The 13,140-nt window shown below is 42.8% G+C and overlaps 1 protein-coding gene across 1 annotated transcript; it reads right to left on the reverse strand.

Annotated features, from left to right (window-relative positions):
* Nucleotides 1-9,608: 9,608 nt before the first annotated feature.
* Nucleotides 9,609-12,244, reverse strand: LOC119342026 (isoamylase 2, chloroplastic-like). Its single transcript, XM_037613867.1, has one exon. The coding sequence runs from the start codon at nt 12,096-12,098 to the stop codon at nt 9,732-9,734; it is 2,367 nt and encodes a 788-aa protein (XP_037469764.1). The 5' UTR covers nt 12,099-12,244; the 3' UTR covers nt 9,609-9,731.
* Nucleotides 12,245-13,140: the final 896 nt, after the last annotated feature.

Raw genomic sequence — 13,140 nt, forward strand, 5'->3', positions numbered from 1 at the left:
TGTGTAGAGCAAGTAACATACATGGTTTAGAAAAATGAAGTTATGATGCAGTAAGTAGAACTTGGCACCATGACCTTATTGCTTTTGAAGAGAGCAAAAGATACAAGTAACGTGACTCGAAGAGAGGGTCCGGATTTTTGGATTACATCCAACAATGGAGCACTACTTCTATAAATGGGGCACATTGTCTAAGAGAGTACACCGAACAAAGAGGCCAAAGAACGAGAGCTGAGAGAATTTTCATCAAACCAATAGAACAGAGTGGTGAAATGGCTGATTGTTCATCTCATTGTAGTCTCTAGATACAGACGGTAGGCTTTGGAGGCATTTGGAATTTAGTCATCACATGTTGATCTTGTTGTGCTATACCCAACGTCGTTGTCATGTGGGAGATGACACCTTACTACTCCACTACTAATTATCAAACTTAGAGAAAAGGTTACAATGTTAGGGTACTGAGACATGGCGTCTGAACAAGAGACATTGGTGGGCCATCATGGTATATTGTCCATAGATATTTTTGCGTGCACCCCGTTCAAGTGAATGACCTGCTCAGAGGGAAGCCTTTTTGCTGTGTCAGTCTCGCCAACCTTATCTTATCGTGTGCTTGTAGTGTGGTTCACTGGTGGCAGCTCTAAGGAGTGCCAACTCTATTCTTTGTGGGTAGAAAAAAAAGCTCTCCGTAATTTAACTGATGCAGGCACGTGGAGGCAAAAGTTGATTTAAACAACCTTTCCCTACTAATCATATGTATATCTGCATCACTATACGGTGTACCAATACCAAGGCACATGGCTATTGGATCATTTGAATTAAAAGACTCATATTGAATAGATTTATTTCTTAACTACATGGGTCACCAAGGTGGATCACATCACTATCTGCTCTCTCGCGGTAGTTGGTGCCAGGAAAGAAACACTGTAACCATGCTCCTTGCCACATCCTTCTCTCCTGAAGCTACACACAAAAATACGTTGATTCTATACTAATAGAACAAAGTCAATAGTATAACAAACCATGAATGTAGAGAAAAGGAAGGAGGACCAACAAAACCACACCTTTGATTTCACAGTTGTGTTGCCTAATGCCAGCAACACGCCCATCTCACTGAACACGGATCTTAAACATTACCACCTCCTGTAGATGCCACATAGATCTAAAACAAAAGATAAAAAACATTAGTCATTGGTCGACCAGAAGTGATCATTGCGTCGGACTACGGATCACCTCTTTTGTACCAACCGCTTTCGACTTCTTCTTCTTTCTTTCCTGCCACATTCATAATTGCCACCGCCTCCAGTAGTGACCCCAGACACAACCACACATGAAAGAGGAGCGGCCGCTTGCCATGACACACATGCACAACACCAATGCTGGATGACAGCAATCCAAGCAGCTGCGCCAACCACGGTGCCACCTGCAAACAAAAACAGTAGCTTAACATGCAATGAAAGATAATGAAGAACAACTCCATACAAACAAACAAAAGACCAAAATGTAAAAAAAATTAAAGCACAAATAAGAATAATGGCAGAACCAAAGTATGCGACGCGGAAAAGCAAAAAGATGGACAAAAATAGGAATGGGAAACCAGCATCAAGAGAAGAAGAAAAAGAAAAGCACGTGTGTTACAAAAAAAGAAAGAAAATGAACGACGAAGGGAGCCTCGGTTGCCGAACAGACCGGTAAACATGCCGCATTGTTTCTATCTGAGGTTGTGACGGCCAGCATTTTAGAGGGTTTTGGAGCTCGGGCTCATAGTCAGAGCCCCTTCCTGAAACAATAGCTCACACGTATACAAGTAACACAACAGAGTGCAGCGTTTTGGAGATGGGGCTCATAGGGCCCTTCCTGAAAGTTTTGAAAAATCAAATTTTACTGTTTCAAAGAAGTCTAAAAACACATCTCTTTTTTTGGGTGGGAAAAAGAAATCCATACATATACATAGTGATGTATATTTTTTCAGAAAGGGGATGAACCATAGGGATGTTTTTTACAGGTGTTTTAATTTTCACGATGAAATACCTTAAGACGTGGTGCCACAAATTTGTCTTTTTGTGTTTCATCTTATTTACGCGTGGAACTTTTTCGGAATTCTTCTAAACTTCGAAATTTTCAAAGCAAAGTCCGACACACAACCCAGCTGTCAAACAGGAAAGCATCGAATTAGTACTGTTCAGCTACTTACTTTCCTGTCTTGGTACTGCACTGGAGTCGCTGACACTAGGAAACATCTGCCATTTGCTTCAGCAGTGGCGCCGTACAAATTACACCGGTTGTGGGGTGATATAAGTAATTTTAGCTTGTTGATATAAGTATTTCAGTAGTGGCGTCATGGAAATAAGGACGCTTTCTCCAAACCTTCCTGATGCTCACGTGCACTTGGTTTTGAAAGATAAAAGCATTGGGCATCGCCAGATTGCCCAAAGTACAACATAATAAGAACATGGGGAAGCATTCCTTTCACCACCAACATAAGAATATCGTCAGAGTCCCTCTTGGAATTTAACTAAGAGTCACTTACAATAATGCAGTCTCCCTTTTTTTTTTGCAGGTTACAATAATGCATTCTCGGCAAGGAATCACATCCCTGTCATTCATAGTGATTATTAATCAATGTTTTAAAAGCAAGATGTTCTAGTGTCAATTAGAGAAGATCAGACTAGATCTATAAACAGTCAAATGTAACCGCATATTTTTCCGGAAAAAGGTACAACCTCCGTTCACAAATATAAGATGTTTTAGATATTTTAATATGAAATAGATACGGATTTAAGTGAGTGAACAGACACACTAAAATGTGTCTATATACATCGGATTCAGAAAAGAGTCGGCCTAAGCAATCCGACACTACTGTCCTCCATTTTGGTCTAAGTGGAAAATATATGTTTCTGCACATTAGTCATTTCTGGGTTAGTGATAGATAAAGCTACTAGTACTGACATAAGTCACTAACGTTTTTTTTTTCGAGATTGAATGAGCCATCAATATAAATCATTGTAGAGAGTATGCTGCCCATTATATAGAAAATAGTAAATTTCAGGATTTGTCCCAATCCTTTCAGGAACAAGTGAACTTAGTGTAAATCTTTGTTGATGTACCCCCTACAAGCAAAGCCTTCAATCAATGTCTATTTACCTGCAAACACAACTGAGGCAGCGCAAACTTGCAGTATTATAGAAAAAGTAGTATAAACAAAGCATAAAGATAGTGCGACTTGTGCACTTTGCCATCGCCTAGCGCTTATCTCACCAAGGTGCACGCCTACCATGATACAGTACTAGACGTTTTGTTGTCGCATAGGCTCTAGGCACACTTTATTTGACTGGTATAAACATATATCAAGAGAAGTATTTTTGCATCACACGTTGCAAAATTCAACATTGTATGATTTTGTAAGGCATTTATGATCAAATTCCAATGCTTGTTAACCGCATAGGATGCACTTCGTTGCAGTATTCCTATGTAACACATATATGCCTCTTTTTTCCTAACATGATTTGGTGAATATAACAAATCACACCGTGCTTCTAATTCTGCGTGCCACCCATCAAGCGTGGAGTCTCACCCTTGATTAGCGTCCTGGCTAATTAAACAGCTTTATTAGGAAAGATTCCAACAACAACAGAGATCATATTAGAGTTTGAATAGACCGGCTTTTCAGCCAAGTCTTGTCCCCACTCAACAAAGCAGAGCAAAATAGTGTCATTTACTTCTATCTACTTTACAGTAATTAGAGTTATGTCAGTAATAGATCCTTCCAGCTTCACTATCTTACACCACATCTCTGAAATAAAATCAGGTTCTACCGAAATAAAGATGTGACAGTCGTCTATGCACTATAACTGCATAAGCTAACGAGTACGTGATTGTCAACATACCCCCTCTGTTTTTATTTACTTCGCATATTAGTTTTGTCTCGGGTCAAACTTTCTAAACTTTGACCAAGTTTACACCAATTTTTTTTTTAACACTCACAATATCAAATCAATACCATTACAATCGTCATTCAATATATTTTCATACCATATATATATTTTATTGTGAAAGTTTAGATTATTTTTGATAAACTTGGTCAAACTTTATAAAGTTTGATTTAGGTCAAAGCTAATGTGCGGAATAAATAAAAACAGCGGGAGTATCCGGTTTTCTCCTATTTTTTCTTCTAGAAAATGCAAAAGCCTTGTGTTTCGATGCACTAATGGCAAGAAGTGTTTGTACAATACAATAAACAGTAAGAAAATATATTAGTTATTTATGACTTGCGAACTAGGCAATTACCATCGACATGTACAACAAAGCAAAAGGGGCATAATAATGCAATTTGGCACAAGCGTTGGTACCCTCAACCACCTAGAAAAAAATGTGTAGCAAAATACTGTATTGGGAAAGCCAATTGATTATGTTAGGTATTGTATATTTTGGCCATAATAGTTAGAAACAATATGTATGTTTTGCTAGTATATTGTTAGTTGCTTGTTTTCCATTATGGATAGTTTTCTTCCTAGAACCCGTTGATGTGGTATCCACAATGGTCATCTGCCTGGTGGAAATGTAAAATGGCACGGGTGTTTATTTTGTTTTAATATTATAGAGCAGACAAGCATGACTGAAATGCAGGGAAATAAATAATGTCATGGTCAAAGGCAAAGCCTAATTTGGCTTTCAGAAATAATGGAGTCCCATGTGAAGTACCGTGTACAGGCTGTCAGAAACAGTTAAGTACCATGTAGTAAGTAGAACCAGATACCATGTGATGACCACTAGACATGGATGAGACTTGGAAGGTGAAAGATTGAAGGTACATGAACCTTATTACTTTTGAAAGGAGCAAAAGATGCTAATGAGACTTGAAGAGAGAGTTCGGATTTGGGAATTAAAGCCAACAATGGAGTACTACTTCTATAAAAGGGTCACAATGACTATGAGGGGATACCAATCAAAGAGACCAAAGACCGACAATAGTGAGAAATGTTAAGCAAACCAATAGAAGAGGGTGGTGAAAATGGTTGGGTCACTGCTTATTCCTCTCATTGTTGTAGTCTATAGATAGATAGAGTACTAGGCTTTGGAGGCATTTGGAATTTGGTTATCCCATGGGCAGATCATCCGACTATGCCTGATGTCGATGGCATACGGGAGAAGAAACCAAACTGCTCCAGACCTGATTTTCTGACTTGGAGAAATAGTTACAATGCTATTGCACTCCACATGGTGTCGAGTCAAGAAACACTAGCCGACCATCAAGGTATAACAGTACAATATACTGCACATAGATACTCTAGGGTACAACATTTCCAGGTGCATGGCCAGCTAAAACTGGGAGCCTCTCAGCTCTCTCAGTCTCGTCATCCTTTTCTTACAGTGTGCATGCTGGTGTGGGTCTAAACTGAAACCACTATTCAGTGGAAGCTTGGAAACTTGTACAGGTACCGTTGGATCGAAAGTGTGCGGGCTGGATCACCCTTCTACCTGTACCGCGTTTTTTGCACACAAAAAAAACCGGTTATGTGGTTCTTTCCTTGCACAAACCCCCTCCTAATATCTCTCTCTACCATACAAGCTCAGTACAAACAGTTTGACCTCAGGACATGGGTTTCCCTCCTGTTCCTCAGTACAAACCGTTTGGATATACCTCCATCCCATAATGTAAGAGCGTTTTTTACACACGCTCTTATATTATGGGACGAAGAGAGAGTATGTGATACGCACCATATATCACATGGAAATTCGCAACATAAATAGCCGTCCATGCAGTGGAACTGCATAAGCTAACCAATAGGTGATACCATGAAGCTAACATATTAGGTTCAGTGTCATGCCATGAAAATTGCACGAGAATGGATATATGTGACAGTAGCAAAGTACAAGACAATAAGCAAGAAGCAAACGTAGTACTCCCTCCGTCCAGAATTACTTGTCGCAAAAATGGATAGAAATGAATGTATGTAGAACTAAAATGCATCTAGATACATTCATTCCTCCGACAAGTATTTCCGGACGGAGGGAGTACTAGTTATTTATAACCCAATATCCATTGCCATTGATATGTACTCAAAACAAAAGGAGCATAATACTGCAATCTGGGCACAAGCATTGATACTCTGAACCATCTGGAAGAAGATTAATGGTGAAATATTTTTATTGGGCAAGCTAATTGGTTATGTATATTTTTGGCAATAATAGTCAGAAACTGTATGTACGTCATGCTGTTAATTGCTTGATAATTTTCTTTTTGAAAACTGTTGATATGGCGTCCACAACTACTGCCATCTGCCTGGTGGAATTGCAAAATGTCACGAGGTGTTAATTATGTTTCAAATAATATAGAGTAGAAAAACATGCTGAAATGTAGGGAAATAAATGTCCCGTCAAAGGTAAACCTCAATTCGGCGCCAATCGACAAATCAGTGAAGGAATGAAAGTAAATGGAGTTTAGGAACAAGGGTCAGGGGAAAACAAGTTCTGTTTCTTTTTACCAGACTCACCTCCGTCATTAAGGGGTTGGACTCGCCAACGAGAAGCGGCAGAAGAAAGGGGGGTGCTAACAACAATTGCCCCTCCAGCTGTGGCTGTGTATATGCCACCGTAAATGTACATCAGTGGCAGGAGTGAAAGAGACAAGGGCAGCGCCAACCACAGGGATCAGGGAGGGACGCAAGCAGACGCAAAGCCGCGTGACGAAGAAGCGGAAGGAGAGAAGTCACAGAGAATTGCCTTCCATCTGAAGCACCACCTGCTCAGCTGCTTGCACAAATGAAGGCAGTATGAAAAATAGATGTAACAACCATTTGGAAAAATGCTAACTTCTAGTATCATAAACATTCTCAGCTACAATACATCTAAGCTTATTTCAACCAAAGCTCTTTGATAGGAAGTACTAGGTGTCAATAGTGTTACTACTTTATCACAGAAACTAGGGGCGATCGCTCTTTGAATCAAATAAAACACACCTGTGCGCTTTTATTTCATAAGACAAACATCCTAGCACAGAAGCACTTGTTGTACTTCAGGATTAGACTCAGTTGTAAAGAAACCTGGAAGTGCAATGTAGCACTTACTGAATCCTCATTTGCATATGTACAAGTCCTCTTTGGTTAAATCTGGTGTATACCCATCATTGTCTCAGAAGATCGTTCCCGCCAATTTATGTTTTCCAGTTTGAGGAATTCTCTTCTCTGGAAAATGTCACCTCGCCAGCTCCTGAACGCAGCTAGAAATGAAATGAATCCAGTAACTTCCTTGAAAAAACTGGTCTTCGAACCCTTCCAGTTTAGAGGAACTCTATTCTTGTACGATATTCAACTAGCAGAGTGCCCGCATTCATCACCCGTGTTCCGGACAGGAAAACCAAGTGTTATTAAATTCCTTATCTGCCTTAACAAATTGGCACGAGGTGTTTATTCTGTTTTGAATATTACAGAGTAGACAAACATGACTAAAATGTGGGGAAATAAATAGCGTCAGTGTGCCACCGTCAAAGGTAAAGCATAATCCGTCTTTCAAAAACATTTAAGTACCATGTGAAGTACCATACAGTCTTTCAGAAACAATGAAGTACTAATGTATAAGCAGAACCAGACACCATGTGATGATCACTGGACCTGGTTGAAACTTGGAAGGTGAATGAGAGAAGGTAGGGCAACCTTATTGCTTTTGAAGAGAGCAAACGATCCCAGTACTGAGAATTGAAGAGAGAGTGAGGATTTTTGAATTATGGCCAACATTGAAGTACTACTTCTTCTATAAAAGGGACACAACACTAAGAGGGATACATGTCAAAGAGACCAAAGACCGGGAGTAATGAGAAATGTTCAGCAAACCAATAGAAGGGGGTGGTGAAATGGTTGGGTTAAGTGCTTGTTCATCTTGCTGTAGTCTCTACATAGATACTAGGATTTGGAGGCATTCGGAATTTAGTTATCTCATGGCCATTTCCTTTGACTATGCTTAACGTTGGTGGAATATGGGATATGAAATTGTACAGCTCCAGCTGTGTTTCTCTGACTTAGATAAAAAGTTAGAATTCTACAGTCTTCTTGACGGTGTCTGAGCCAAGAAACACTAGCCAACCATCATGGTATAGCTTTGGAATATGTTGTGCATAAGTAATTTAGCGTGCATCCCTTCTAAGTGAATGGCTAACTGAAAAGGGGAGCATATAAGCTCTCTCATTCTCCCCGGCCCTTTCTTACGGTGTGCATGCAGGTGTGAGTCACTGGTGGTAGCCCTAAGGATTGCCAACTCTAATTGTTTGTGGGTAGAAAAAAGCTCTGCATAATTTTATCCTGTACAATGCAGACATGTGGAGGCCAAAGTGGATCCCACGACCACACTCTGCAAATCGTATATGTACCACTATACCAATATCACAGCATATGAAATGTTGGATCTTTCAAATCTGATGGCTCATGTTGAATGAATTTCTTTCTAGAACAACATGGGCATACATGCAGTGTTTGATTTGGCAATCCAACGGTCCAAGTTGCAGGGATTCAAGGTGGGTCCCATTACTATCTTGCTCTCCAGTCATGTTCAAAATTTGATTCAAAATACATGTATGTTTTGGCAATGTATGTCTTGCTAGCACCCTGTTAATTGCTTGTTTTTCATGATGGATGATTTTCTTGGCGGGAACCTGTTGATGTGGCATCCACAACTATTGCCATCTGCCTGGTGGAAATGTAAAATGCCACGCGATTTTTATTCTGTTTTAAATAATATAGAGTAGACAGACATGACTGCAATGTAGGGAAAGAAACAATGACACCGTCAAAGATAAAGCCTAATTCTCTTTCAATCAATGGATAAAAAGAAATGGACTATAGAAACAAGGGTCAGGCAGAAAAAAAATCTATTTCTTTACAAGAATCATCACCACCGTTAAGAGGTTGGACTCGGAATGAGAAGCGGCAGCAAGGGGAATGCCAACGCCAATTGCCCTTCCAGCTGTGGCTGTGTGTATGCCACCGTACAGGCACATTGGTGGTAGGGATAGAGAGACAAAGGTCAGGAGTGAAAGAGAGAAGGGCAGCAGCGGCCACATGCATGGGGGCAAGACGAGTACTTCATCTGCCCAGGTTTATTGGTCCCCTTGTATTTTGAATCAAATTTTGAACATACATTTAACTAATAAAACATAAGTTGTATTTAACAAAATAGTACTCCCTCTGTAAATAAATATAAGAGCGTTTAGGTCACTAAAGTAGTGCTCTAAACGCTCTTATATTTATTTACGGAGGAGTACCATTGGAAACTACTTTCAAATACAAAACCAACAATATAATTTTCTTGACATATCACTTATATTTTGCTAGTCAAATATCTGGTCAAACTTTGACCCAAAATACAATGAGGACTAATAAACCCGGATGGAGGGAGTGGACAGAAGGGTTGACCAAAAGAGGAAAAAGGTAAGGGCGGTGAGGGATCAAAGGAGGCAAACAGAGGCGTGGCGAAGGTGCAGAAGGAGAAAAGTAGCCCAGGTGATTAGGCGCACCGGAGTGCTCCCTTGGAGTATAAATGGCTGCAAGCCTGCAACTGGTTAGCTTCAAAACTTGGAAAATATATATTGAGAACAACGGCTAAAGGAAGTATGGAAATAGATATACCATCCATTGGACAAATGCTAAATTTTATTATCATAAACATTCTCAGCCACAGTACAGATCAACTTATTCCAGCCATAGCTCTGAAAGTAGGAAGTAGGCGTCAACAGACTAACTACTTTATCAGAGAAACTGGGGGAGATCCCTCTTTGATTCAAATAAAACACAACTGTGCGCTTTTACTTCATAAGATGAATATCCTAGCACTTGGTGTACTTTCAGATTAGACTCAGTTGTAAAGAAACCTGGAAGCGCAAGTGATGTATCAACCAAACGTAGCCACACAGATCCTTCTGCAGGAGCAGGTAATGTAGCACTTGCTGGTTCCTCATTTGCATTGAAACATATGTACAAGTTACCTTTGGTTAACTCTGGTGTATTAACATCATTTTCTGCGATTATGTGCATGCAAAGGAACTTGCTAGTAGGATCTTCCCATCGTGGTTCAGATAGATTGTTCCCATGCCAACTTATGTTTTCCAGTTTGAGGAATTCTCTTCTCTGAAAAATGTCACCTCGCCGACTCCTGAGTGCAGCTAGAAATGAAATGAATCCAGTAACTTCCTTAACAAAACTGGTCTTCAAGGCCTTCCAGTTTAGAGGAACTCTGTCCTTGTATGATGCCGAACCAGCAGAGGAGTGCCCGCATTCATCCCCCATGTTCAGGACAGGAATACCAAGTGAAACAAACAGAATAAATATGAAATTCCTTATCTGCCTTAGCCTCTTCTGAAGAACTACACTGTCCTCGGACGGTCCTTCTTCACCACAATTCCAGCTTGACTCAGAAGCAAGATCCCCATTGCTGAAACTCACCAAATCAACAAGAGTAAGCCCTGAATTCCTGGATACATAATTGAAAGAAAATGCCGGGCCTCTGTTGGAAAATAGGTCCCCGCTACCACACAGACGCGTAGCAAGAGCACCAATAAGAGCTTCTCCCTTCAAAAAATTGCGCACATCAATGGAGAACCTTGTGTTCATCTCAGACCATCTTTTCCAGTGAGGGAATGGAAATTGCACGTTAGATATGTCGAGTGGAGACCAAGGATCTGCAATGATCTTTGTCTTGGAAAGAACTGGGTCGAAAGCTATAGATTCAAGAAGGGGCGGTCGAGAAAGATATTCACCACGTGGACCCCTGACCAGGAAAGGGGCATTGATGAAGCAAAACCCATCAACATGGAAATCAATCACCCAATGGCGGAGGCTGTCCAAAATCAGATTCTGAGTCACTGGGGAATTGCAATTCAGTATACCCGATTTGCATCCAGCAATCTCATCAGCAATGTAATACGAGGAATTGTCAATGCCACTGATCGATATCATCTGACCATCTGCTTCTCCTTCAGCAGTATGTGTAAAAACAACCTCCAAGAGGACCTCTATTCCATTTCTGTGCATTGCCTTGACCATATCCTTCATAGCCGTGATTGCTGAAGCACTGCAACCGTCACCGCTATACGAGGCCATTGGTGAAAAGAAATGGTACGGGAAGTAAGGGCCCTTCACCTGATCGAATTGGAACACTGGTTCCAGCAAAACCGCATTGACACCGAGACTCCTGAAGTGCTGTATCTTTGCAGCCACCCCGGAGAAAGTACCGGCAACATTGTCCAGCAGCCCGCTCGACTTGTCCTTGGTGAACAACGCCACATTTGCCCGGTACACCACCAGCTTCTCCAATGGCAAGCGTGGCTGCTTGTCCCTGCCCCAACTGTAGCTCGGTGGATTCGCCAACGATCCGAGGCAGCTCATAGACGGCGCAGTGATCCCCTTCACATGAACAGAATTGGCAGCAACCAGGTCACCGATCACCTTGGCATACGGATCCAACAGTGGGTAGCCCATGCCGAAGAGCCCGCAGCGGAAGCCGTAGCTGCCGTACCCCTCCACGCTCTCCAGCGAGACATGCCAGACGTTGCCCGTCCGGTTGACGTAGGGGTCGAGCTCGATCTCCAGAGCGGGCTTGCCGCCGCCGCCGCCGCCGTACAGGCAGAGCACGACGCCCTTGGCGCTCCTGCTGTAGAGGGCGAAGTTGGCGGCCCCGCCCTCCGAGAGGGACAGGCCGAGCGGCGAGGGGCTGCCCGGCCCGACGCCGATCGGCACGCGGAAGGGCGTCCTGCGGTGGGTCCGTATCTCGGCGCCCTCGCCGTCCGTGAGCAGGAACGAGAGGCTGAACGGCGCGGGGGGCGCGCGGAACGAGAGCTCGACCGCGGGGCAGGCGCCGTCCAGCGGGACGGCCTCGGCGGAGCCCGCGGGGCGGAGCAGCAGCCCGCCCTCCCGCCGGCGCGCGCCCGGCAGGGGCGGGACCTCGACGCCGACCGTGTACCCGCCGCCCTCCCCCGCGGCGACGGCCACGTCCACGACGCCGTCGTCGTCGGTGCGGAAGCGGTAGCACGAGCGCGCGGCGCGGGGGGTCAGGGCCGGCCGCCGGGGAGGCGGCAGGATGCCGCGCGTGGAGGCGGGCGGCGCGAGGAGGGAGGCCATGTGGGGCTAGCGCGGCGCGATCAGCCGTCGGGGAATTGCGTTGAGCAGTGGGCGGGCATGGGGGACTGTGCGGGTTTACTTGTGGACTGAGCGAGTGGGGGTGGGGCGGCACTAGGGGCGTGGAGTGGAGTGGGGGCTGGAGGAGGAGGAGCACGTGGAGGTGGAGGTGGGGGAGGCGGCGGCGGGAGCGCCGGCACGGGATCGGAACGGACGGCTCGCGTCCGACGACGCTTGCTTGCGTTGCGTGCGTGGCCGTCGCTCCCACACCGCCGTTTGCTTTGCTTTTTTGCTGGTTGGATGGATCGGAATTCGGAAAAGCGACTTGCGTGCTTTTGTTATCTTGCGTGCGTGCGGTGCACCGCGGCTGGTGATGCCAGCCACTGCTGCTGTCTGGTGAACAGCTCATTGCATGCGAGTCACTCTGTGCATTTGATTTATTCGGTTTACACAGTTCGATTTATATGATTTTTCGGTTTGTATGATATTAATACTTCGGTAAATATTTTATAAAATTGAAATACGGTTTGATTTTGGTATATATCAAATTATTTCGGTATATACCATAATAATCAAAGTTGACGTGAATTTAAAAATGATGTAATAATAATTTGCAAATTTATGACTCAAAATCCATACTATTTTACACAAATAGTATATAACTATATATATAAGTATATATGCATGCATTGATTCATCTGTTGATGGTTATGGACGTGCTTAGCATTTTAAAAACAAAGGAATGACTATGTTACAAGAAAAAAATATGTGCTTAGTAATGGGTTTGACTCATGTACAAGAAAAATGACAACTTGTATGGTTGTTCATCTCAAGAAATATAAAATTATTTTTTCCTTCGGTTTATTTGGTTAACCGTTCGGTTTTTGGTATATACCATAAAAACCAAAGTTTAAATCGGTATGAAAAAGTTCATACCATACGGAAACCAGAAATCATAAAAATGTAAAATTAGTTTAGTTCGGTTTATTTTCAGTATGGTTTTTTGGTTCGTGTTTCAGATGCACCGAGTGACATGTGAGCAAGA

The sequence above is a fragment of the Triticum dicoccoides genome, chromosome 1B (genome assembly GCF_002162155.2).
Source record: "Triticum dicoccoides isolate Atlit2015 ecotype Zavitan chromosome 1B, WEW_v2.0, whole genome shotgun sequence".
NCBI lineage: Eukaryota > Viridiplantae > Streptophyta > Magnoliopsida > Poales > Poaceae > Triticum > Triticum dicoccoides.